The sequence below is a fragment of the Camelus bactrianus genome, chromosome 25 (genome assembly GCF_048773025.1).
Source record: "Camelus bactrianus isolate YW-2024 breed Bactrian camel chromosome 25, ASM4877302v1, whole genome shotgun sequence".
NCBI lineage: Eukaryota > Metazoa > Chordata > Mammalia > Artiodactyla > Camelidae > Camelus > Camelus bactrianus.
This window is the reverse complement of record NC_133563.1, coordinates 21,706,640-21,734,161: the sequence shown is the minus strand read 5'-3', so window position 1 is coordinate 21,734,161 and position 27,522 is coordinate 21,706,640. Positions and strand designations below refer to the sequence as shown.

The 27,522-nt window shown below is 45.5% G+C and overlaps 1 protein-coding gene across 1 annotated transcript in view; it reads left to right on the top strand.

The window, feature by feature from the left end:
* Window positions 1–7,469: 7,469 nt before the first annotated feature.
* The window catches only part of EXT1 (exostosin glycosyltransferase 1), a 258,648-nt gene continuing 238,595 nt past the window's right edge, over window positions 7,470–27,522 (top strand). Inside the window, exon 1 of the mRNA XM_045508419.2 lies at window positions 7,470–9,218. Within this exon, the coding sequence (XP_045364375.2) occupies window positions 8,257–9,218 (962 nt within the window). The 5' untranslated portion in view covers window positions 7,470–8,256. The remainder of the gene's footprint in view (window positions 9,219–27,522) is intronic.

The following is a 27,522-nucleotide window of genomic DNA, read 5'->3' as shown; positions in this document are numbered from 1 at the left end:
GAACCAGGCTTATCCAGTCTTAAACAGCACTAAAGTCTGCATTTTTCCCCTGTGATGAAGAATTATTGGGCCAGTAGCAAGGGTAGGTTCCTTCCTGGCAGAAGAGAACAATTAGGGAAAATGAGAATATATCTCTGTGGGCAATTCCCTTCTCAAGGCTCCATGAAAGCCAGAACGTGTATTTTTAGTCTGCTTTTTGCTTTTGTGACATTTAAATATTCAGATTTTCAAAGAGACAAAGCCTATGCTGAAATTTACATATAAATATATTGAAATATATTTAAATATGAGCCTTCTTCATACCTTGTTTCTTGGAGTTCCTGAGCTGTCTACACTTCCATAACAGGATCAGTCTGTGGGAAATGAAGAATAAATGTGTCTGAAGAGACAGAGGTAGAGCTAGACTTGCTGGGAGGTTAATGTACTGCAGTACACCTACAGTTATGTGGAGTTTATAATTCAAGCAATGGTTTTGTTTGTTTCTATTGCAAGTTTTCAGAATGAAGGTTTATCTCGGCCAGAGGGCAATCCCAGTTATGCAGACTCTGGTAGATTTATGTGTTCATTTTTACCGACTTAGAAAGTCTACCGGCTCCCGGAAACTGACTTGGAGACTTCCTCTTAAGACTTCAGGAATCCAGGATTCCTAGATATAGAGGAAATTTGACCAAAGAACAACCTTGGAGCATCATTCAAATAACTAGCGCTACGGACCATATTATCACCTTGCTAATAACAAGTTACCCCATATACGAGACATGGGTCACCAACCTGAAATGATTTTGACAATCATGAAGCACACTTATATCACTGAAATAGATAGGGCTGGACATGATTTAACCTCCCGCGAGCGAGCTGGTAGGTATCGCAGGATCTTGCAGGGTTTCTTGTTTATCAGGGTGGACGTCAATAAAGACGGTACCACAGTAGCACAGAAGTGCCGGGTGATACAAAATTTTCAGTGGATAGAATATAAGACAAACTTGATTCTACCAGGCATCAGAAGTTAGTTTTTTTTTAAGTGAAGGGAGCATTGACAGACTATTGTGTAACAAAAAAATGTTACAATCTAATGGGGAAAATTGGCTTGAATTGTGGGTGTTTTCCTGATTTCATTACCTTCAATAGTTGACATTTGCATTTCTCATCTTCTCTCTGTTGCTTATCCATAAATGGATGTACAAATGTTAACAGGGACCCGCACACATTTAGCTTCTTCCTCCCCTAGTAAATTACACCATGGAGCCAGTTTTCTGGTGATCATTTCTTTCCATGTGGAGCTTAGGCTGTGTGGCGCATGCATGGTTATAGAGATGGAAGTCTCTGGAGAGAACAGAAGCTACCAAGACAAGCAAGCAGGGTAGAGCGTCTGTGTCTTCCACCAGGGGTCAGTAAAACTTTTATAAGGCTCCTAGGATGGCATCCAGACTGAGATAAGGGCAACTTCTTTGTCACCCTTTGTCTCTCAGAAAACACTCACTAACAAGAGGATGTCCTGTCACTGAAAATAGCAGCTAGTTCCCGCGAAACACACGTGGAAGACGCAACTAAATATAAATATATATGACTTGGACTATATCAAACATTAAAGTTAAGACCGTAGAGAAACTTCTCCATTTAAATGTGCAGTTTTAATAAATACTAAGGCAAGCTATCTTACCTGATTAGAAGTCACCGGCTAATTGTCCAGTGGTTCATTGGCTTGACTTTGAGTGTCATTGTTTCTGTATCACAAAAACAGGACTTAAAAGTTTCCCTTCTCTCCTGGCTTGCTCTCCTGGCTTACAACCATTGTTACTGTAAGGAATAAAGACTTTTGAAATATATAGTAGATACATAAACTTGACTCCTTGCTTCTACTTTTGCCCTACCATCAGCTAGAGGGAGCTGTTAAAAATGGAAATCAGATCATACCATTACCCTGCTTAAAATCCTCCAAGGCTTATCCACCCCACGGAAAATAACATCCCAACACTTAGCCCCGCCTGCAGTGCCAGGACATGCTAAAGTGCCTGCAACTTCTCTGATCTCCCTCCTGCTCCCCTTCCCTGCCCTCAGCACACTCCAGAAAGCCTTTCTGTTGATGCTCTAACTCGGTGGTTCTCAAAGTGTGGTCCCTGGATCTGCAACATCAGCATCACCCAAGAAGTTGCTAGAAATGCAAATTCTTGGGTCACACCCTAGATCTACTGAATCTGAAACTCTGGAGTTGGGCCCCAATGGTTTGCCTTTGAACCAACCCATCTAGTGATCCCCATGCCTGCCGAACTTTGAAAACCACTGGTCTAATTCTTTGGATTCACTTCTGCCTCAGGACCTTTGTTCTGGCCAGACCCTTTGCCTGGTACAATCTTCCGAAGGACTCTCTTGTCACAACTGGATATCAGCTGAAAGGTTACCTCCTCACTGGTCATCCTTTTTAAAGGGAGCCTCTTTGCTCTTCCTCATCTCAGTCTATGCCATTATCCTTTTACTTCCTCCATGGAACTATCTCAAATTACCTTGCTTACTTATTCATTGCTGTTTGATGTCTCCCCTATTAGAATGAGAGCAGACACCCTGTCTATTTTTAACACTGTGTGTCCCCAGTGCCTAGAATAGGGCCTTGAACATACAAAGTTCTTAGTGAAAGTTTCTTAAATTAATGTCTATGAGATTTTTTGATCAGTCTGTCTTGCAGAAGGGAGATCAGCTAGATTCTCTAAAGGAAGCTGCAGGGTTGTGGCAAAGCCCTGGCATGGAGTCAGAAGATGAGGGTCAAATTCTAAATTCCCCACTTGGAAATCAGCTGACCTTGGGTAAGTCATTTAACTGGATTAATGGATTATGACAAGGGGTGATGTTGTCTCATAGAGGCACTTAGCAATATCTGAAGATATTTTAGGTGTTGATGGGGGATGCAGGCGGGAGTGAGGAGCAGTATAGGCACTATTGGGATGTGGCCAAACATCCTACAGTGCACAGGCCAGCCCCCTGCAATAAAGAATCACGCTGAGCGAGATCTCAGCTGTAGCCGGCTAAGAACGCCTGAGCTAGTCTTAAATTCTCACTAGTAAAACAGGGATAATGTTCTCCTCTGAACTCAGGGTTTGATGATGCTCAAGCAAAATTCTTCTCATGAAAGCATTTTGTAAATGACAAAGGACTACAGACAAATACCCTTGGTGTCTGGCACCAGGCCTTATGCAGAGTAGCTTCTCAGTAAATATTTGTTCAAGGAATGAATGAATGAGTTGCAGGAAGCCCCTTCCCAGGACTGAGTTTCTGTTTCCTCATTTGACACGGGGAATAAGGGTGGTACTGAAGTCCTAGGAACCTTGGGAGGCTCATAGAGACGATGTGCAGAAAGCAGCTGGCTCAGGACAGGGCACATCTGTGCCACAGTTGCCTGTAGTCAGGTTTCCTGGTTGGTTGCCCTGCTGGGAGGAGCCTGGGAGAGCCTCTCTCTTCCACTCCAGTTTTCTTTCCCTTCTCTTGTCCCACCTTCTACAACCAATCAGCGCACCCTCAGCAGAGTTTCCCAACCTTTCTGGGAGCCCAGAATGCTTACTGTTAGACAGCCCATCACATGTCATGAAAACATTAAAATGTGCCCACATCAAATAAAAATTATGGATGACTTTACGAAGATTGGATTGCCTTGACAGTCAATCTAAAGGTACATTTTAGAGAATTTAAGCATCTATTAATTTCAATATTTGAGTTTGTATTCACATTTTGGACTCAATCATTATTCTCCTACAGCAAATATAATTACAGACCCTTGAAAGGCATTTGTACCTTTGGTGCTTTATACATTACAAAACAGTCTTCTTTGCCTTTTGCCCCTCGGTGAGTTTTCCCTCTTCCCTTCTCCTGTTTGCTCACAATAGTCAATAACTATTCCTGTAAAGCATCTGGAAACTGTTGTGTCTTTGGTGGCTGATACTGCATGTGTGCAGTGCTGTCGACTTGCAAACACGAGCTCTTGCACGGTGTCCCTATTTCTCCAAGAGTGTGATGATCAAATCTTACATTTGCCACATGCATTCTGGACTGTGAAACACTTTCTCATATATTCTCCGTTTGTTCTTATTTGATTCTCACAGTAACCCAGTGGGCTGAGCACAACATATATTACAGTTACTCCTGATTCCCATTGAGAATCTGAAGCTTAGGGAGAAGTGACTTGCTCAGGGTTATAAAGTAAGTGGCAGAGCCAAGATGAGAATCCACAGCTTCTGGGTTCCATGGGTGCCATGCTGTTTTCAGGACTTTAGTCAGCCCGGGGGAAAGTTACTCCCAAAAGAGGAAATTAAGCAAGGCTTGAGTTACTGGGATAGCTTTAGCTTTGTGTCTGTATGTGATACTAGAACTCTAGCCTTGAATGTTCTCTATTTGCCCTACAGACAATGGGATCAAATTAATCAATTAGCTCAAAAAATACTTATTTAGTGATGGGCACTGTTGCAGGTGCTGGTGATACAGCAGTGAACTAAAAGACCGTGTCCTTGCCTCATGGAGATCACGTTTTAGATGCAACAGATAAATGATAAACTGACAAATCAATATTTACTATGCAGACGTCAATCAGTGTTAAGGAAAAATAAAGCAGTTGAAGGGATAGGAAAACTGGGGAGGGGCTGCTATTTTATTTAGGGAGGACAAAGGTAGCCTCAATAGTAAGGTGGCATTTGAGAAGAGGCTTGAAGGAAGTGAGGGAGTGTGTGGTGTGAATACCAAAGGCAGACTAGCCAAGCATGTGCAAAGGCCCTGAGGCAGGGCCATGTTTGGCATGTACGAGAAACAGCAAGGAAACCAGCCTAGCTAGAGAAGATTGAGTAGACTAGGATGCAGCAAGAGAGTTATTGGCAGAGAATGAGGGGAAAAGGGCCTGGCCAGGAGAGGTGGGGGCAGTTAGGGAAGATCCTGCAGGACCTTATAGGTCCTTGTAAGGGCTTTGGCTCATATTCTAAGACAGGGATCCCTTGAGGGCTTTGTAATTCCAGAGAACTACATGATCTGACAGTTGTTGTTAAAGGATTTATGATGGCCTGATTTGCCTTATGTTAAGATTGTCCTGGTTCGTAGTATTTCCACCTCGAACAAGGGACTCAGGGAGTTCCAAAGAATACAGGAAACAAGCAAGCAGCTAAAGGATTTCAGCTAATGAGAGGGCTGGGAAGAAAATAAAACCAAGGGAGACACAACGACGACGTTTTAGGGGGCTACTTTAGATTCCAGTTGGATTCTGAAATGTGGAACTTAGGCAAAAAAAATTACACATGTAGCACAATGTACAGTTTCCCGATTCAAAGAGGCTGGACAGACAAACATTATTCTGCCTTTTTAAACGAGAAACTGAGATTCAGTCAGCTTAAGCCATACACCCAAGGCACTGGTAAATGATGGATCTGGGGTCTGGATCCAAATTTTCTCTCATTTTCAGCTCCAAAGTTTTTCTCACAGTATCCACCACTAGGGAATGTGACAGTAGGACTGAGTAACCCTGGAGCGTGGGATGAGGGAATCGGCAATGGTCAGGCAAGACAAGAAAAATGTGTCAAAGCAGAAAGAGATGTAAAAGAACAAGGACAGTAACCAGCTCCCATGAAGGTCACACAGGACAACTGGTAGGGTGTAGAGGGGTGGCCATCCCCTCGGCCCCAATGCCACATATAGGGCTGAGAAAATCTGCACTCTGATCTCAACAGAAGGATCCCGGCCTTGGATGGCTGCTCTCAGCAACCCGGGCTAGGGGAAGCCCTGGGTCGCATGTGGTTTCGATCACTGCATTTATCAGCATCGTTGTCACTGTATTTGGAATATGACTGAAACCTCATTTCTGCCCCAGGCCTGTCCAAATTCTGCAGGGGGTACAAGTCAAATCTGGAAAAGCTATCTCATCTTTGGCAGACCAGAAAGAGGGAGAGACTTCAGGAATGTACAGTCATGTCCCACCCACGCCCCTTCCCCCTTTTATTAAAAACAAATCTGAAACAGCAAATGTCTAAAATTTTCCACTTGATCATTCACTCTGCCTTGTTATAACCATGCCCTTTGTCCACACCCGCTGGAGTTTTTTGCAGCCTGGGGGAAGCTGGGAAGTGTCTGTCCCTAGCTTTCAGTCACTCCCATAATAAACAATCACTAAACAGCTCGCTGCCCTAGGCAACTGTTTGTCCAGCTTGGCCAGGCCCTGAGACTCAGGCTGGGGAAGGGGTGGGAGGTACTCTCTGGAAGCACAGTTCAGGCTCTGAGGCCAGGGAGCTTGGCTTGGACCAGAAATACTGTTTGGGAGTTAGCACAGCTTCGCGGGCTTGGAGGGCCTGCAGAGGGACTCCAGATCTTAATCCGAGTTGTCCAGGGAAGTTCCCTGGGGGTAGCAGGAGCTTGGGGCTGGGGTGTGGGAGGGCAGTTGAAAGAAGGACTAACAATCTTGTACTAATTGGAAATAAGGTCATTTCCTGCCTCAAGTCTCTCATCTACATCTGGGACAGTTGGCAGTTCTGCTAGTCATCCAGCCCTAAGAGACAGCTCCTTAAAAACCACCACCCCACCATCACGAAAAGAGAGTAACATCACTTTAGGTACTAGGAGCTCAAATTAACCGGGTTCTCCTTCAGCTATTAGAAAATCTTTTTTTCCGCTGTGATCGAATCTCTTGGAAGCTCTGTTCAGAATAAGCAAGGGGCTTCGGGAAGCAAGGAGAGGATGTGCACAGGGTTACTGAGGGTATGGGATCGGTGTCTTCTCTCAGCAGAGACAGACATGAAGAATAGCAACGGTTCTTCTTGATTGTAATATTTCCTCTTTATTCTTGGGGAATTGGGGGTGTCTCCTTGGGGAAAGGCTGTGTAAGGAATAAGGAACCTGTTTAAATGCTTTGCATCCTTTTGGTCGGCGGTTGCTTTCTATGAAGTCTTTCTTTCCTCCCGCATCCCTCGGGCTCGCCCCACTGCTCCAATTTTCAAGCATCCTTCCCCAGGAACCCGTACACTCTCCGCCGCCTGCTGGGGAAGGCGTTCCCGGTAGGAAGCCAAGGAGACGGGATTCTTGAGGGCGCCCAGGGCAGCCGGAGCAGCGGGGCCCGGGGAGCGCCGGCCGGTTCCCGGTTCCCCGGCTGCTGCGCGCCCGCCGGCGCCTCTGGGAGGCGCTGGTTCCCGGCGCGGCGGCAGGAGGCGGTGCGGCCCAGGCCGAGGACCGGGCCGGAGAGCGCCAAGGGGCCGCGGGGCTCTCACGGGGCTGCCCCGCGCCCCGCCGGCCCGCCCGCCGGCCTCGGCCTCGGCGCCCCGGGGCCCCCGCGCCGCCCGCACCCCCAGCGCCGCGCCGGCGCCTCGGCCGGTGGCCGGGGGTTATGAATGGGCGCAGCGGAAGCACCGCCCCCCCCGGACGTGACGCTCGGCCAATGGCAGCGCGGGCTGCGTGGATGGATGAGGTCAGCGCTGTCGTGTCGGGAATGGAATGTGTAAGTGTAACATTCAGAACCGGGTAACATTCGGCGACCGAACGCGGCGGTCGGCAGCGATCGCGCGGGGGCCTGCGAAGCGCCGCTCGGGGCCGGCACTGCCCGCGGGGAGGACGCGCCGCCGCCGTCACCCAGCGCCGCCGCCGCCGCCGCCGCCTCCACCAAGCCGGGCCGCCGCGCGTCCCGGGGGCCGGCCCCGCGAGCGCAGGAGTAAACACCGCCGGAGTCTTGGAGCCGCTGCAGAAGGGAATAAAGAGAGATGCAGGGATTTGTGAGGTTACGGCGCCCCAGCTGCAAGATGCACTAGCCGGCTGAACCCGGGGATCGGCTGACTTGTTGGAACCGGAGTGCTCTGCACGGGAGTGTGTGGATGAGTTGAAGTTGCTTTCCCGGGGCTCGTTTTCCGCGCTGCCGAGAGGAATCCGAGAGGCAAGGAAATCACTTCGTCTTGCCATTGATTGGGCATCGGGAGCTTTTTTTCCCCCCTCTCTTTCTTTTCCTCCGTCTTGTTGCATGCAAGAAAATTACAGTCCGCTGCTCGCCCGCCCTGGGTGCGAAATATTCAGCCCCGCTCTCTCCCGTCCATTGTGCAACCCAAAGATGAAAGACCGAAGGGGAGAAAGTTAAAGAAATCGCCCACATGCGCTGGATCAGTCCACGGCTTGGGGAAAGGCATCCAGAGAAGGTGGGAGCGGAGAGTTTGAAGTCTTTACAGGCGGGAAGATGGCGGACTGGAGCTGAAAGTGTTGATTGGGAAACTTGGGTGATTCTTGTGTTTATTTACAATCCTCTTGACCCAGGCAGGACACATGCAGGCCAAAAAACGCTATTTCATCCTGCTCTCAGCTGGCTCTTGTCTCGCCCTTTTGTTTTATTTCGGAGGCTTGCAGTTTAGGGCATCGAGAAGCCACAGCCGGAGAGAAGAGCACAGCGGTCGGAATGGCTTGCACCACCCGAGTCCGGATCATTTCTGGCCCCGCTTCCCGGACGCTCTGCGCCCCTTCGTTCCTTGGGATCAATTGGAAAACGAGGATTCCAACGTGCACATTTCCCCCCGGCAGAAGCGAGACGCCAACTCGAGCATCTACAAAGGCAAGAAGTGCCGCATGGAGTCCTGCTTCGATTTCACCCTTTGCAAGAAAAACGGCTTCAAAGTCTACGTATACCCGCAGCAGAAAGGGGAGAAAATCGCCGAAAGTTACCAAAACATTCTAGCGGCCATCGAGGGCTCCAGGTTCTACACCTCGGACCCCAGCCAGGCGTGCCTCTTTGTCCTGAGTCTGGATACTTTAGACAGAGACCAGTTGTCACCTCAGTATGTGCACAATTTGAGATCCAAAGTGCAGAGTCTCCACTTGTGGAACAATGGTAGGAATCATTTAATTTTTAATTTATATTCCGGCACTTGGCCTGACTACACCGAGGACGTGGGGTTTGACATTGGCCAGGCGATGCTGGCCAAAGCCAGCATCAGTACTGAAAACTTCCGACCCAACTTTGATGTTTCTATTCCCCTCTTTTCTAAGGATCATCCCAGGACAGGAGGGGAGAGGGGGTTTTTGAAGTTTAACACCATCCCTCCTCTCAGGAAGTACATGCTGGTATTCAAGGGAAAGAGGTACCTGACAGGGATAGGGTCAGACACCAGGAATGCCTTATATCACGTCCATAACGGGGAGGACGTCGTGCTTCTCACCACCTGCAAGCATGGCAAAGACTGGCAAAAGCACAAGGATTCTCGCTGTGACAGAGACAACACCGAGTATGAGAAGTAAGTGGCTCAGCTGACGGGCCTCAGCGGGTCAGACCCCGGCCCTGCCCACCTGGTCAGGTGTGAGATTTGGGGGATGGGGGTGGGGCAGAGGAACCCTCCGGTCCTCTTCCTCCTGCTCTGAGGCTGGGTCTGAGCAGCCTGGTTCGGGCGTGTGGCTGGGAGCTGAGGACTCAGAGTGTGAGCTCCTTGGGCAAACTGGGAAGCCTGGAGCACTTTCCTGGGCCAAGTAGGTGACAGTGCCTCCCTCTTGCTTGGAAAACCGTCAGGGCGATGTGTCTCCTACGAAGGGTGTGGGTTTGATTCACGTTTGGAAACTGCACTTCCCCAGGGGTTCCGGGAGGGTGTTTGTAAGGGGGTCTTGGGACCCGAGAGTCTCTGAATCCATCCACAGTCTGGGGACCTTACCCCAAGATTGATTTTATTTGCTTTTCTCATGAGCAGGGGGCAACTGCTTTCCCAGGAATTTTCCATCCTTCAATTGTCATCTTTCTGTAAACCTTAAATTTGAGTTAGCAGTGGAAGTGCTTTAATTTTAACTATGAAACTTTCTGTGTCTGCTTCTTTACTCCCCATGGCATTGACTTTTATGAAGGGAAACTGTAAGCAGGTTGGGGCCTGTGATCTTGCATTCATTCATTCATTCATTAATTCATGTATGTTTATATGTCTCTATCCTGCCTCCTCAGGAGAAGCTGTTTTTAAAAATCTGGGCCTTAGCTCCACTGCTGTAAACTCCAGTTGCTAATTTAGATTTCCCTTTCCCTTTTGTCTTTATCAATTTGCATGTAAATCGGAGACTGTTGCTCGCTGAATGGGCGTGAGATGCCTCCTTAGTTTCTGGAGTGAAGCAAGTTTTGTCCAGTTGCTAAGTAACTGAGTTGGATACTTTGTAACCCTTCTCACTCTTCCTTTTCCTTCCCAGTGACAGTAACTGGCACACTGGACTTGGGGTCAAAACAAGTTTCCTTGAACCTGCTGTAACCTGAGCTTGAAGAGTCAGTTTCCTGGTAGATGGGGTGAGAGCCCCAGACTCTCACTTCTGTCTGGCTGAGAAAGAGTTAGTGAGCTCCTACGGTGCATTTCCACGTTACGCCAGTTAAAAACCAGAGCAGCCTTGTGCTACCCTGGGAAGGATGGGGAATCTCTCAGCTGAGTACAAGAGGAACTGGCAGAGGCTGGCGGATTTTGCAATTGATTCATGAATTGCAGAATAGGGGAAACGCTTCGCAGACCTGATTGGAACAGGAAGGGGCATGGTGGGGAAACGACCCTGAAATGAAAGGTTTGATTGTTGTCTGCGGATTTCCTCAGACACTCTGGCCTCTCTGCAGGAGTGATTGGGAGGGAAATTAAAGTCCTCCTTGATCATAGACACTGAAGGAGAGAGTATCAAACACTGGGATTCCCCAACCCCTCTTGCTTTTCAAGCATTAGAAAGGCCCGAGGCTGTAGGGTCAATTATGACTCTAAATTTTACTCTGTTTCGGGGACAGTTATGTGTGAATGTTGGGTGCATTTGCAATGGATTAAAATTTTCTGACAAAAGAAACAAACTGTGGTTAGTAATGAATGCTTTGTTTACACGACATTTACATTGACCTATTCCTGTGGGTGCTTGTAAGAAAAAAAAATGCTTATAGCCTTTGAGGAATTTCTTTGTCTGGTTTATGGTGGAGTAACTCGAGATGAAGTCTAACCTTTCAGCATCTTATAAAGCAGTCTCATAGCATTTTGCAGAAGGATCATGATGGTCTTCATTCTTCTAAACGGCCTGGAGCTGAGATCTTACCTTAAGACATTTGAATTATACATTTATTTGGGAAACACTCTCAATCTGATACAACAGTCATGTCTGCTTTATTCTCCTAGTCCCCTAATAAATATTAGATGTCTCCATTCTCTGCTGAGGCTTTTTCTAGAGATTGGCAATGAAGGGAGGAGGGGTTGGTTTCCTAGAAACTTTAATTTTTGCTAATTAAATTTCACTCATTTTTGACCTCTTTGTGATTGGGCCAAGAAATCTGACACCCACGCCCTTGTTTTGGTGTATGTTTAAAGACCACAAGGGGTCAGGCCTCAGGATTTTGTCTCCTCTGAAGAGTGGCATTTAGTTAGGAAAGTAAGTTGCCTCTTTTCTCCCGAGCAGGGATTTCTTTCACAGAATCACTACTAGATTTTCTCCATTCCCCTTTTGCCTGCTTTCCAGCTCTACCCTTGTTTCATAGGACAGGATGGCGCTGCAGAGTGTTTGCATTCCTTAGCCTGGTCTACCTGGAGTTTTAACTCATCCTTCTCCCTGCATTATCTGAATGCTTTGTCTCTGAGACATTGTTGCCTTTTGCCATTGACTTTGGAAGATAGGAACTTTGCAGAATGAGCCCTGACTTGTGAGAATGCCCATGTAGCAGGCATCCCGTGTTGTCCTCAAGTAAGCGCAACTCTTGTACTTTACTACTTAACACTGATGTTAGTCCGCCTCGCGTGTGTCAGATGTGGAACTCCTCAAATCAAATGCTGATCTCTCTCCAGGCTTGTAGTTAGGTCTGTGGAAGTCATCTGTCTGAGTCTGACTTCTCATACTGACTTCATCTTGTGACTTTTGATCGATCACCTTGAACCTCAGTTTATCCTTCGGTGAAATGGGTTTTAGACTGCTTCAGGGAACCCTAAGCATTCATTTGATAATGGCTTGTAAAAACGGGATCAGTTTTCATTTACTTCTCTCCTTTATTAGTGAGTGCCTGGAAAAAGGCTTCCTAGGTTTAATTTGCTGCCACTAGCGACCACATATAACTTTCCTTTGGACTTCTGGGATCTGGTAATTAGATTGAAAATTTATGGTGTCATGGTTGATTTAGGATACTATAGAGTATGTACAAGCATATCAACTAAAAAAAATTGCTTTTAGGGAAATTTAGCTTCATGTGGCAATAAAGATTTAGTCAAGGACTTTGGTCTCACCTGCACTTTTGTGAAAATCAAACTTGTATTACTAAAGATAATAGAAGAGCTACATGGAAAAAAGGAAAATACTTTTCTTTAATAAAGGAGCCGTATTTCTGACCCAGACTTTCAGGATTGTATTAAAACATCCATTTTTATGACGCCCATAATTAATTTTCATCAGTTCCATATATTAACAGACGTAGACGACACCAGCTAAAATAAGTTGCTGCAGTGATTACATGATTTGTAATGAGGCTCTCGAGAAATTCTCTTTTACATCTTTTGAGCTTCTTATGCATCCTTACAGAATTACTGGATTTTTGCATGAACTTCCTAGTTCAAATCCCTTCAAAGGGGAAACTTCAAATTTGGTTTTCTGAAAGAGAAGAAAGAGAAGGAAATGAGAGGTGGCTTCTATCTTTGACCCCTCCCAGGAAAGCAGTGGTGAATATTTTAAGCAGCTCTTCTGGGAACAGGCAGGATTTTGTGCAGACCTTTTGGACATCTTTTCCTGTGTTTGTTGAAGCTGTTCCTCACAGTCCTGGTATTTTTAGGGTCTTGAAGGTAAGTGATCATTCAGTTTCCAACATCCTCATTTTACAGATGTGGAAACTGGCGGATAGAATGTTAAAGGGATTTGTTTAAGTTCAGCAAGCTGGTTAGGAGCAGGGGTAGCCCTAGAAAGCAGGCTTTCTGCATTTTCCCCTTTGGTATTCCATCAATTACAGACACACTTGAAAGCTCTCCAGCCAGTGGAAGATCCATACTGATGATGTTTCTTATGGGAATTCTCTTGGAGTCATTTGGAAAGCTGATAAAGACGTTGGACAAACTTTGCAAACAAAGAAAGCACATACACGCACCATTTGTCACCTAGTTTTAGGGCATTGTCAGACTTGAGAACTCTTGCTCTAGGGCCTGCATTTTTCTTTTCATTGCTAACTAAGGTGGAGGTCCCCGGAGCTGTTTAATCTAAGTAGGAGTTTTTTGGACCTTTCAATTTAGCCCTACGCAATTTAGGGAATAGGCTGTGAATTCACTGAATGGTAAGTTGAATTCAGATGCATTTATCGCCAAAAAAAAAAAAAAAGCATACAAGTAAATGATTCTATGTTTATATTCCCCATCATCCCAAACTGTATTACCCGACACCTTGGGCAAGTGTGATCCAGCAGTGAACCCTGGAGGAATGAAAGGTGGAAATTGTGCTTCTCAGGTTTTCAGTGTAAAATATTAGCACCTTTTACCCCCACAGGTATATGGTAGCACAAGAGCATTTCTAAAATAAACCACATAAGCACAGTTTTAAAATAAAGACAGGGCCAGCCCTTGCCAGATTATGAAGTTGGCGATCTATCTTCTTGCACTGAGGTTCTGATGCTTCCTGCTCCCTCGTTTCTCACCTGCTCTGAACTTGCTTTCTGGAGCACACCTGAGAGCATTTACAAGGAACCCCTAAAGGTTGCGGTTTGGGGCGCTACTTCTAGGGACATTTGCGAATTGATTGAGTCCAGTTCACCAAGTGACACTGGAAAGAGGAGTCTGTGACCTGAGCTGGGAGCCTGGAGGAGGCTGTCCTTCAGAGAATGCCTCGCTGCTAAGATTTGGGCAGGCTCCACCCGTGGAAGGCCCCCTTTGGTCCCTGTGACTGTGACGGCAGATTCAGATGCCACAGATTTGGCCGAAAGGGGAACTGTCATACACACAGGTGGTGATTGTTCTCTTTGTCCAAAGGCCTGTAGATGTGCCCTGCCAGGGCCCAGTGCTGGGAACACCTGCCGGCAGTGATCTTGGTTGGGTTCACTAACGTCGCACCGAAGGTGCTTGACAGGGCCTGGCTGCTTGGCTCACAACCACCTTGTCGGACCATTTTACAGGTGTGTAAACTGAGACCAGCTCTGGTGAGGTGGACTGTCTTCGGCTGCACAGCTTGTAAGTGGCTGACTGGAGGCTCCAGCCCAGATTTTCTGGCTCCCATTCCTCTTGTCTCTGTGAGGCCTGCTGCCCCCTCATCACAATCACTTTTCGTCACAGCTTCTTCAGAGCAAACCCATTAGGCTGAGTGGTTACAGATTCCGCCGTCCCCCAAGCATGCTCGTGTTTGGACATGAACGCTAACGACTGATTGTTTTTCCTTCAAAGCTCTTCCTCCTGTGACCAAATTCCTTTAATGAACAGGGACTCCTCCCTCCAAACTGCAAGAGATTTGTTCAAGGCCTGGTGTGAAAGTACCTTTCTTGGCTCAGTGCAGCCTTACGACAACTGTGTGTAAAATCCCCATTTTACAGATAGGAATCCTGGCCCCCAGAGGCGAGAGGAGGAGCCGTGGTCACGGCTGGTGAGAGAATGGCAGTGTTGGAGCTGGGCGTCCAGGATTCCAAAGGCCACCCTCTTTCCTCTACAAAATGTTGCCACCTTCGAGAATCAAAGGAAATTTCTACCTGTTGACAGTTGTCTTTAGTGAGTTTATTATGAATCGGGTGTTTGTATGTCCTATCTTTTTTTTTTCTCCCCCACCGCTTTCATTTATAAACACGTTTCCCCGGGAAGAAATTTGGCTTAGAGATGTGATCAAGATGGCCCGTTGTTTTGACATTTAAGCATTGACCTCTTCAACTGCTCCATTCAGCGAGCACTATAACATTGTCTCCGTAGATTCTGCCCTTAAATCTCTCCTGGAGCTCGTCTCAGAAAAGGGAGGAAGTGAATTGTGTGTGACCTCTGCCCTCACTGATAGCACCTTGCAGGGGGTGCCCTGTACTAGGTGTCAGTGAACCGGTGAGATGGGACCGGAGTGACTGTTGCCCCAGGTGGAAGGTGTGATCCGAGGGAAATGGGAGGCCCACTGGCAGATTCCATTCCCGACAGAAGGGGCCAGGCTTCTGGAACGTGGCATATCACTGCTGCCAGGCCCTCGGGCTCCCCAAAGGAAGAACAGCCCTTAAAAGATGTTAGAAGTCACAGAGAGCCTTTGTGGAAAATTAGGAAAATGCAAAAGATATGACTATGAATATAAATTTCTCCCTTAGCCCCCCTGATAAGAGCTAACCACTGTTATTAAACTTTGGTAGTTGGCCTTGTGATTATATCATTCTATCTCTACAGATCCAAGTACATTGCATAGATATGTTAATTATTATTTAATTAATAGTCAGTACATTCAACACATTTTCCTGAAGTGCCTTGTTTGTGTCAGACACATAGGTGTTGGAGCTGGGGTGGCCGGGAGTGAACAAATGAACAAAACAAACTCTGGGCCACTCTCATCTGTCAGTTTTATAAAGTTGAGGTCAGACGTCAAATGTATTTTGGCACGTTGCTTTTTTCTTAACATGTTCTGAGAGCATTTTCCTCCCCTACTAAATAGGAAAATCCTATTAAAACTGAAGTGGGATTTTTAATGGCTGCATGGTTTTTCTTTTCTTTTTTTTTTTTTTTAGTAACTCAGAGCTGTACCATAGTTTGTTTACATTTTCTTAGAGATTTAACTTGCTTCCCAACTCTTGCTTTCTGTTATTATAATTCTGTGATGAATTTCACTGTACTGAGGATTTATTTTCTTCATGACTAAGGTCTCAGAAAACACAACTTCCTTTCTCCCCCAGCCCCCAACCCAGTCCCTTTTGAAGGAACAGCTAGTTTTGAGGTGTGTCTGAGCACCATTTTAGTGAAGGAGCCACCATTAAATGACTGCTTAGATAAACACTTGTAGGTGTTAATTGGTCCTGCGGGGGGTCTTTGAAGCGCCCACAGCTTCTGTTCCCTTTGAAATTTTGTTTTCGATGGAGCCAAAAACCTCTGTTTGTCTCTTACTGAGCAGACTTCTCCCTCCCCGTGCTCTGCAGCCTTTCCCGGGGTCTCGGAATCTGAGGGCCTAGCCTGGGTAGATGTCATTTTTTAAAGCTAATTGTATCAGCTGATCAAAGCCCCGGTTGCTTTGCTCGTCGGTTGTTGAGTCTGTGGTCCTTTGGAGGTGGCTTTACCTCTGGGGCATCCAGGTCAAGTCTGGGAGTCTAAGTGCAAAGGAGGCACTGTTCTAAGAGATTTAAAAACCAAGACAGAAAGCACGGTGAACCAGATATGCCTAGTTAGTTCAGGGCTTTCTTGGCAAGGTGATTGCTCTGAACAGCAGTAAGACGGAGGTGGGCCTCCCCGTTTCCTGTACCCTCTTGTCTTCTGGGAAGCCGTTTGGAAGGGAGCAGTGACCCTGGATTGGGGAGGTAACTGACTCACACACGTTCCTGGACTAGGTGCTGAACCTCTCAGCCTCAGTTTCCACATCTGCGGGTGGGGGTCATAACACCTCACGGGGTCGGGAAAAGGTACACATGAGGTAGGGTGGGCAAAACCTTAGAAATGCCTATGTGTTCTGCAGGGTGGTGGTGTTACCAAAACCCATCTTCCTGCCATCTTCTAATCAACCACAGAGGTTTGCTCACAACCTGGTTCTTAACGAAGCCACAGAAATAACTGCTTGCCTCTTTCTTGATGCTTCATCCCCAGGAAATTGTGCTAGATGCGCTGGAAGCCCAGCCGTTGTTTCTGAGGGCTGTGGAAAGACCTGGATGGGGCCTTGGCACTTGCAGGTGGCATGGGAGCAGGTGGAGGGTGGTCTCTGGGGCAGTCAGGCACTGCCTTGACTCTGTGTCTTCCATGATCCCTGGGTGGCTGCTCTAAGAATGCCGGTTGTCCCTTTTGCAAATGACTTGGAAATACCCTCACCGGTTGAGGGTGACAGCTGGAAGGATACCTTGTATGAATGGGCTGGTTCAGCAGGCCCTTAGGTTGGGAAGAGCAGAATATCACTCAGGCCACCTTAAGTCACAGGATTTTTTGTGAGGGGATGTGGAGCAGAAGCTGGACTGGAACTGTTCCAGTAAGTTCCCAGGACCCAGCACAATACCTGGGGTCTGCTCCTTTCTTCCTGCCCTGGGATCTTCATCTCTCCCCTAGCTGGCACCTCTGTCCCCGTGTGAGTGTCTGCCGACCACTGGCTGGCCTTCCCTGAATTCTCTCATCCAGGCCCTGGAGGAAACCAGCCTGATTGGCTTTCCTGGGGATCAGTGCTCCTTCTGGGGAGAGCCATTCATGTTGGGCTATGTCTCCGGGTATGGTGGTGACTTCACAGTTAAAAGGCTAACCTGTCTCATGGCTGTACTTGATTTACTTGGTGGCCATCCTTTTGCAAAGAACAGCCTTACAGTTGCTTCCTGGGGCAGGGGCCTGTGGTTAGGGGAAGTTGGCCGGGGCAGGCACTGCTGAAGCCATATCCTGTTGGCACTGACATGTTTGAGCCTGGTGGATGATGGTGACAGCAACTCATATTTCTTGAGAGTATACTATGTGCTGCGTAATGGGCGGTCTCTGCTTTAGTCTTTCTCTCCACCCCAGCAGGAAGATACTCATTTGAGATGCAACACGAAGTTCAGAGAATCTTTAAGAGCGACTCCCCTTAGAGCCCACAGCTCAAATATCAACCGAGGGCCGCCTGACTTTGGAACCACGGCCCCCGTACTGCTTCTGCACAGCTGGAACCGAGGTCACAAAGACCACACACTCGTGAACAATAGTGTGATTGATTTACGGAGTATCACTTGTGTTTCTCACCTCGAATTTATTTAATCGTCTGGCAGAGAGACAATCCCTAACCAGCTGGGTAATCTGGTTTCTCAGCCCACGGCAGATTAAAAGCAGGCAATTGAAAGGAGAGAGGGATTCTTGCAGGCAGATCTGGGAAGAAGGGACAGCTGGCAACCTAAATGGAAGGAAGCAGGCCCGGAAATGATAAAATGTAACACCCAGGTGAAGTAACGCAGCGCTGCGGTCGGAGAGCAGCTGGCCCCGAGCCTGAGCGTGTCCCACAGACGCCTCGGGAGCGTGCCTGTCAGCCCCGCCGCCTAGCACCGTGCCTGTCACCAGCCGGGCTTCTGTAAATATTTGATGAGCTACAACGCAGTACAGCCCTGACTGCGAGCCATCACTGGCCTTTAAGAAAGTAGAGGAACAAGTAATGGATTTTATAAATTTTTGAAACTCATATGGGTTAAAACAAAAATATTTTTGGTGCCCCTGAGAAGAAGCTCTCCATTTGGAAACTTATCTACCAAGTTTAGCAGATTCCTCAAGGGCTCCGGATACGTGGGGTGTCCTTGGAGTTCGCATCAGAGGCCTGGTCTTAGTGGCTAACTCCGATTTCTGGGTGTTACGATGCATATCGGTGCGTTAATGAGAACTGTAGTTTTCTGGTGGTGTGGGCCTGGAATGCTAGTCATTCTTGGCTGACTAGTGCCCCCCGAATGACTTCTTGGGCCTTGGGCTCAGGTAGAGGTAGTGGCCCTGGGCCAGGGCTGGCCTGCCCACCCCAGGTGTGGGATACGGAGGCTGGGATTGGAGAAGGGACATCTAGTCTGTTGCTTGGGGGTTGCCCTGGTAAGTATAGCTTTCTTTTTCCTACATCCCTAGGGGTGCCCGGGGTGGGAACTGATGGGTGGAAGTCCAGAATGGGTTTCACATTTTGTGCGTGTATCTCAGCACCCTGGCAGATGGGTAGAAATCATCCACAGCATTTCTGATAAAAAAATATGATCAGGCCACCATCCTGAACTCACCCTGGAGCCTTCCCATAGTTCATTCATGTGATATTAAGGTGGGATTGGCCCAGCTCTACCTGACTTCCCACCCCCAGGCCCTTGGCAGAGACCACATTCCTCCTCCTCCTCCGTCTCCCCACACGCCCTCTTCTCTCTTTCTTGGAAAGCTGTCCCCCAGCTCCATTTTATTTCTTCCAGAGTCACTTCCTTGATGCCTCAGACTTGGTCACATTCTTCTGGGATGTGCTGTTAGAAACAGTTAATACTTGGCCACAGCTGTGGTTTTTTTTGTTTGTTTAACTCTGTTTTTCTCTCTGTCCAGTAATTGTATAGGCCCTGAAGGGAGAATCCATATTGTTTTTTCACTAGTTTACTCAGCAGATACTTATTGAGCACCAACTGTGTACAGGCACTGGGGATTCAGCAGTGAACCAGACATGCATCCCTGCCTCAAGATGCTCACAGTCTAGCGACTGGAGGCTGAGACACGTCAGTTACGGCAGGTATGAGAGGTGCTAGATGAAAAGCAGCGTACGGAAAGGGCTGGAGGCAGTGGCTCTCCACCTGGGGAGCTTCTGGAAACGGGACCTGGGCAGTCAGACTCTCTGGGGATGAAGTGCAGGTTTTTAGAAAGCTCACCAGGTGGTTTGGATGCAAGGTGAGAATGGGAGTGGGGGCTTTACAGCTTCAATATTGGGGGAGGGAAGGTCCTGTTGGGAAAGTGACATTGAACTCACTCACTGTCAGACCTTCACCGCTTAGCACCGTGCCTGACCGACCCACACTGGGCACTCAGTTTTTGTTGGATAAATGAAAAAAAAATTACATTTATTTAACTGATCAAAATGTTACCACTGTTGACCGTATAGTCAAAGTATGGATTCTGTGGACATCACTCTCTTTGGTTCACAGCACAGGCCTCCCTGCGCTGCCCCTAAGTTCATCATTTGCCAGTTTACCCAGAGTTTCTTTTCATTTTCAAATGGGACGTGTGTGTTTTCCAATAAACTTTTTTTTCTTTTTCCTCCAAGGTAGTTTCTTTTCTTTCTTTTTTTCTTTCTTCTTCTTCTTCTTTCTTTCTTTCTTTTTACTGTTCTGTTGGAGATGAGTTTCTGTGAAACCAAGTTAAAATGAACTTTAAACGGGCTTTACTGCATAGTATCAATCTACCGAATTTATTGCTACAAGAGAAACCATTATGGTCTCTTTGTCGTTTCATTTTAACAGTCTGTAGATATGGGGATTTTTGTCCCCCCTTAATTGTTGCCCCCCCTCCCCCAGGTGGCTGGTTGCATATAACTTTTTGGCTTACATTTTCTGCTCAGGTCACATCGCAACTCTGTGAACTGATACTGAAGCATTGCCCCAGAGTATAGAGTAACATACTGCTTAATTGAGCTATCAGGCTTCTAATGAATTCATATTGAGATTTATTATTTAATTAAAAAGCAAAGAAGAACAAAAGCAAAGGAAGGTGTACAGTTGTTTCTCCCAGTGGCCTCTGTTTCCTGCGTTTAAAATCTCCTGGCTTGTTTGTGTTCGCTAGTAGAACTGTGTGGATATTGCATAAAAGTATTTAAAGTGTATAGACTGAAAAAGGAGAACACACTGTATCACAATTACTTGCCTTCTTAGGCCTTAAAGTGGATTCAGATTTGCTGGCAATCATATGACACTTGATTAAATGTGAATTATGTTTTATGTTTTCACAAAGCTTAGTAAGGTCATTTTCCAGAATGATTTCTAGGTCTGTATATCTGAACCAATCTGAAGATCTAATCAGAGGGGATCTAATACTGAAACGCTTTAGCTTTATGGAGAGACAGAGAATACATTTTTCTTGAAAACACCATTTCTTATATGCTACATGCTCCTTTAAAATTCACACTGCATTTAAAAAGCTACCTTTAAGCAACACCTTTTATGATAACTGCATTTCTCAGTATGCAAGTGTGATGTTGCAAACCTGTAAATGTAGGGCCGTCAGTCCTTTACTGATTCAAAGGCTGGAAATGTATAGTATTTTCTGTATTTAGATTGTAGAGTTATATTACATGTTTTTAAAAAATTGAACAGTATTTTATGCTAAGATAAAATCTGAGTGTTTCCTACACTTCAAAGAAGGAGTAGTGTTTTCCTGAACTTACTTTAGACTTAGTCATTTCTAAGGGGTAACCCAAGAAGGGTAAAAGAGGGCAGAAGGATTAACTATCAAAATAAATCTTTAAAAAAATTTGAGATATAATTGACATATAACATATTAGTTTTAGGTGTACATCATAATCATTTTATATATATATCATATAAATTGACAAATTATGATATATAGATATATTGTGAAATCTCATATGTGTATATTGCAAATGATATGTGTGTATTAGCAATATACGTATATTGTGAAATGATTACCACAGTAATTTTAGTTAATATCCATCACTCCCCATTGCTTCAAATTTTTATTCTTGTGATGAGAATTTTAAAGACTTAGTCTCTTAGCAACTTTCAAATATACAATTCAGTGTTGTTAACTCTAGACCCCACACTATACATTACATCCCCAGGACCTACTCATCTTGGAACTGAAAGTTTATACCTTTTGACCACTTTTACCTGTTTACCATTTCTACCCTCCACCACCTCTGGCAACCACCAGGCTCTTCTCTGTATCTGTGAGTTTGGGTTTTTCTGGATTCATAAGTGAGATCATATGGTATTTGTCTTTCTCTTTCTGGCTCATTTCACTTAGCATAATACCCTCAGGGTCTATCCATGTTGTCCCAAATGGAAGGATTTCCTTCTTTTTTAAGGCTGAATAATAGTCCATTGTGTACATATACCATATTTCCTTTATCTGTTCATCCGTTGATGGATACTTAGGTTGTTTCCATGTCTTGGCTATTGTAAATAACACTGTCAAAATAAATCTTAAGTCTCTATAAAAATAAGCTCAGAATTAGCACCCTTAAATTCTAAGTATGAAGTAGGTGTTCTAGGGGGTGTTGGGGACTGTTTGAGCCTCCTTGGGCCTCAGTTTCCCTTAACTGGTTTTCCTGCACAGGGTCCTGTGAGCTCATCACCACTTGGGCTATCAGATCTGCACACGCATGTCTGTGTCTGTGTGTCTGTCATTTGTTTGAGGAGAGGAGCACGGTGTTCAGTCATGCTGTTGTGGTATCAGTTTTATCTGGGGGGACGAGAAATTAGATCATGGAGGTGACCTTAAAGGTCTAGTGTAACTCTTGCATTATATAGATAAGGAAGTAGAGATCCAGGAAAGTTGGGCAACTTGCCCAAGGTCGTGTAGCTGGTTGTGACAGTGGGGGATGGAACGCATATCTCTCGACTTCCAGCCAGGGGTGGCATGGAGGTCATGCACACGGGCTCTGGAAATTGTTGCCTTGAATTTGAATGGTGGCTCTGCCTCTCGCTGTGAAACCTTGGGCAATGTACTTCTTTGCTTCCGTTTCTTCCTTCATTGAATGAGGATAAGAATAATGCCTACTTCAAAGGGTTGTTGCTGTGAGAATGAAGTGAGATTATATGTAATATGCTTAACACAGTGCTTGGTACCTGGTAAGTACTCAGTCAGTAACCCCTGTCACTGTCATTAATCTTTCTGTTCCATTAAACCATGTTAGTCTTGTACGATTTCAGATTTACTGTTTGTATTTACCATTGTTTTCATTTTGTTTCTTTCATTTGACCCATCAGTCGACAGCTCGTTATAACTGTAGCGTCCACTATGATACAGTAGCACGAGACGTATGGAAGCTCAAGGTGGTTTGACGAGTGCCCAGAATTCCAAGCACTTGTGCCTGTTGTCAAAATACAATAGACTGTCATTTCCCAGTTGTTCAACCAAGGGTGCAAATCATTCATTCATGTGACTTTATGTCTTAAAATTTTTTTTTTCCATTTACAAAAGTACGCATGTTTCCCCCCAGTTCTGCGAAGCTAAGCCATCTCATGGGTCTGCTTGTTCCTGCCTCTTGAAAAAGCATTAAAACCATGGGAGATGTGCCGGTGGCATCACCTGAACTGACTTTTTGAGATAGAGAAGATAATACTATTTCTTTTTTCTTTCGCAGTTCAAGTAGGCAAAGGAGAGCCATCCTGTCACAGTGGGGTACTTAGCAAATCAGAAAGTGGTAACAGTGGATATCTTTCTACTTTTCCACAATTTGCATGGCTGTTAACAACTGATGACTTTTTGTAGGATGACATTAGCAGCTGCAGCAGAACCCAGACCTCAGTACCCTTTCTGCATGCTAAGTTTAAGCAGCGTGTACCTATCCTCGATGATAAACTTACGACAGCAGCCAGAGCGAACGTTAGGGAGCAAATTTTAGCCTGTGTTCTGAAGATTTGTGAGGGTTCAGACACATCATAATTTATATTTTCATTCTTTCTCTCAGGAGACACAGCTGCAGTGATGAACAAACATGCTGTAAGAGCTTTTCTGTAATAACCATTTCTGCCACCAAGCCCAGATGTGATCTGATTCCTCCTGGACTCCACACTGTAGCAGCCCTTACTATGCTTGAGATGTGCCACGGGTCGTAGTCTGTCCCTTAGCGCTCCACCACATCCCCCCCAAAGTGTATTAGAATGGGATTATATCCTTGTCGTAAATCACAGAATCACACAGAATGCTCTCTAACATCAGCTGTAGAAAAAGAGACTCCAGGGAATACTTCATTAAGTATAAGTAAAGTGCGACCTTCCTGCCATCGCCTCAAACATGATACTTCCTGGCTCCAGACAAGAAGCAGGTGTGTGTTTTATGCACAATAGTGACTATAAGCCTGTATTTATTTATATGTGGAGTAAATATTCAAAATCCACCCCCCCCGGGAACATTACTGGATCAGTGTTGAATATTGGGTTTGTTTTTTTTTAAACCAAGAATCAGCTGCTTTTTCTTTTTCCCCCTCTCATTCCAAAGGACTGCCACAAAATAAAATGTGTCCTTCTTTCTCTCAGTAAGCTGACTTGCAGGTTCCGGTAGCAGCGAGGTAAAAATACCGTATTGTATTTCCAATTAACTCATTTAATTAGATGAGGTGAATTAATTGGATTTTTTGACACGTCTCTTAAAGTCTAAAATACTCCCTTTTGGAATTCCCTGGTAGAGTGGCCTGGGAGCTCTATCCATCTGGCCCTGCTCCGGACGTGGTGTAAGACCCAGCATTTGAAGCCTGTCATTTGAGTCTCCCTTGGGGGTGTAAAAGTGGCCCGGAGATTTTCAGATAGTAGCACATAAGTCAGCAGGCCCAGGGCCTTCCCTGGTTATCACCAGGCTCATCAGCAGAGGCTTGGATTAAGCATTTCTCTGTCCACACACAGCAGGTGAGATGGTAATCGAAGGGCTTGTTTCCATCCCGTGTGGATGGGCCCTCTGACGCTTTCCCTCCCCACACTGTTCTCTCACCCCGAGTAATGTTAGGGTTCTGCGAGCTTTGAGGGACCTCCTTTTATCCTGTCATTCCAGGCCCGGGGGAATTCTGGTATTTAGATTGGGGCTGTTTTAAACCTTAGATCATTCTACCTTGCATGATAATTATTTAGTTTCTGGCTCTCTAGGTGTATTGCTGGGTGAAGCTGGCTCATTCTCCTCTGTACCCCAGAGTTCAGCCCCCACTGGAGTAGCTGCCTTGATAGGTGCTTAGTTAAAGTTACCACATTTGATTAGCCCATTGTAGTCCTTTCATTGGTCTAGAAATTCCAGAACCCAAACAGATGGAGGTTAGACTATGGCATATACTGGGATTTTTCATCTTTTTTTTTGTTGTTTATTGTTTTTAGTTTTCTTTTTCTTTCATATCTATCTTTTCCAAATATAGAACAAGGAGCCAGCCCCCACCAAATTATTGGGATCAAAGCACCCAGCGCCTCCCTTCATGGTGGAAAAGTGCCTCTAATAGGCTCTTTCTGCACCATTTGCCTCCAAACATCTTTTGATCACCAAGTTATTTGGATGTTTTACACTTTATATTCTACTTGGACTTAAATCGGTGAGTCTTGTCTCAAGACTCATGTATTTGTTTTTCATCTGTTTCCCTGATATTTCCACAGTGCTGAATGTATAGTGGCTTCTCTAGAAATATTTGTCAAATGAATGTCTTTTGGTCACAGTGGCCTGTAAGTGCAGAAAGAGACTTTTGGAACTTCACAGGAGTCTTTCATTTTGTTTGGATGTTGATACAAACATCATGGGATGTTGAATAGAAAAAATACGTTTAGAATTCCTTGCCTGAAGTTCAACATGGGAGGAATGCAGCTAGAGGGTCACCAAAAATCAGGTGATGATTTGCAGCTTTGAAATAACTTGCGCCTTTGACTGTCACTTTAGCAATGAGTGGGTTCCTGGTCATAATTCAGTAATACCCTTAACGCCTGCTTTATGGACCTTGAACTGCATTGTATCATCTGAGACCTCAGTTCTTGGCCAGGTACTGTTGCTGTTGCTTCAAAGCTCACTTCCTTCTGGGGAGCAGGCTGAGAGGGGGAAGTCGTGGAGGAGAACGGTGGTGGAACTCTCCAGGCAACTCTGCTTGTTTGGTGTTTTGGCTGCCCCCTCCCAGGAAGGGACCAACTGTACCGCTGAGGAACCTCAGTCCCCACCGTCTGCTGATGAATGGGGCACCGCAAGCCATGCTCAGCCACCCACTTGTAGTGCCATCAGCATTCCTGGGCTCTAACCGCAGAGCAGAAACCACAAGCAGGAGGCACAGGGATACAGGTCTGTGGCCTCAGCCAGCAGGGGCGGTTTCCCACAGGCGGGCTGCAGCTTCCGGCTTCATCCCCGGGCTGCTTCGTTCCTTTGCAGGCCTTCCCTGGGTACTTCTCTGCAGAGCAGCTCCTGGCCCCTGCCGTTCCCACTGACAAGGATGGATTTTACACACCTCTTTTTCCTAGGCACTCTCCAGCTGTTAACAGGACCATTAGAGGCATTCCTTTGTGGCTGTTCACGAAAGCCCTCCCTCCAGTCTGAGTCACCTCTCCCTACTCTCAGCTTGTGTTGACTTGTGTGCGTATGCGTGTGTACACACACACACACACACACACACACACACACACACACACGCACGCACAGGGACACACACGCACGCACAGGGACACACACGCACAGGGACACACACCCACCCACACACTTCCCCTCTCTCTTCCTGTTCCCTGACTCCATACCTTACGTCAGGCCTCCTCCTGCCATTCAAGTCACGCCGCTGTAGCTCATAGGGGTTCCCATCTCAGAAGCTCGAGTTTACATTTAACTTTTAAGATAGAGCCACCCCAGGGAGAGAGAGCATAAACCACAACCCAGTGAATGTTTTGGGGGGAAATTTTTTTTTTCAATTGTGATTACAGATTGCAGAAGTAATACTTAAGCATTATTCAAAGTTCAAGCATTATAGAAAGTGAAAGTTACCCATAATACATCATATATCACATTGAACAGTTGAATATATATTTCTTTTTTCTAGGCACATAACATATTATTTATTTTCTGGAAAACAGGATTATTTTTAATATATATACATCTCCTCTTGAAATTTCTTTTTTTACTTACTGAGTTTTATACATTATATATATAGAAAAGCATTATATATATATATACATATATATATAAGGCGTTTTTCCATTTCAACACATATAAAATCTCTCCATTTTAATAGCTATAAGGTATTCCATTGCAAAAATAATTCTTTGATTAGGTTACAGTAGAGTATAAAGTGTGGCATTTGATTCCTGATCACAGTCTGTCTTTCTGGATATTCATCCTTGATTCTTGATCTGGGAACAAGGGGTACTCTAAGTATATTTTTAGCAAAATGAGTTTTTTTTGGGGGGGGGATAATGAGTTTAAATATTTTATTTTCTCAGTTGTCCACACTCATTTAAAAATCTATTTTAAAGAGGCTGAAAAAACCTTAGGATTTTAATTGCTTTTTTAAATATAAAAATAATAGTTTCATTTTTTGATTTAACCAAAAGACTAAAGTCCACTAACTGAAAAGACATACCAGTCTCATGTAAAGTGATAAAAGGCAAGCTTTCCCTGAATCAGGACTATTCTGAGATTCAGAATTGCAGACGGTGGAATTTGGGGTGTGACCCCTTAAATGAGTGTGATTTGGAAGAGTTTGTAGATAATTCTTTGTGGGAAGTTGGTTGCCAGACAAAATTGCAAGCTGTTTCACACTACTTCACATAACGCTTTCAAAATGTGTTTATTTTCTCTCTTGGCACAAGTGAGTAGAAATCATAACTGGTTAGATGATATCAAAGTCTGGGACCAGGGTGGAGAGTGGGTCTTGCTCTGATCTGATCAAAAGCAAACAAGAAAACAAAAGCAAATGGGAAAAAAATGAAATTTTTCTTATTGTGGGTCTAAAATGCTGCATGCTGAATTTTCACTTTCTTATTAGAACTGACAGTTGAACAGATACGATTTATGTCTTTGGGGTCAGGGAGAAACTGTCATATTTTAGCTCTTTTCTCTGTCTCCCCCTCCCCCCACCCATTTCTTCCTCCCTTCCTTCCTTCCTTCCTTCCTTCCTTCCTTCCTTCCTTCCTTCCTTTCTCTCTTTCCTTCTATCTTTCCTTCTTTCTTTCTTAAAGCATGGCTGTATTAATCAGATAGCAACCACTGTTTGACATGTCCTTCTGCGGTGTTTGCAGATTAAGTCTGAACCATGCCAAAAATCACTTTGCATTTTTCTGATGGAGCACAAATGAACCTGATTCATTCCATCTCAACAGTT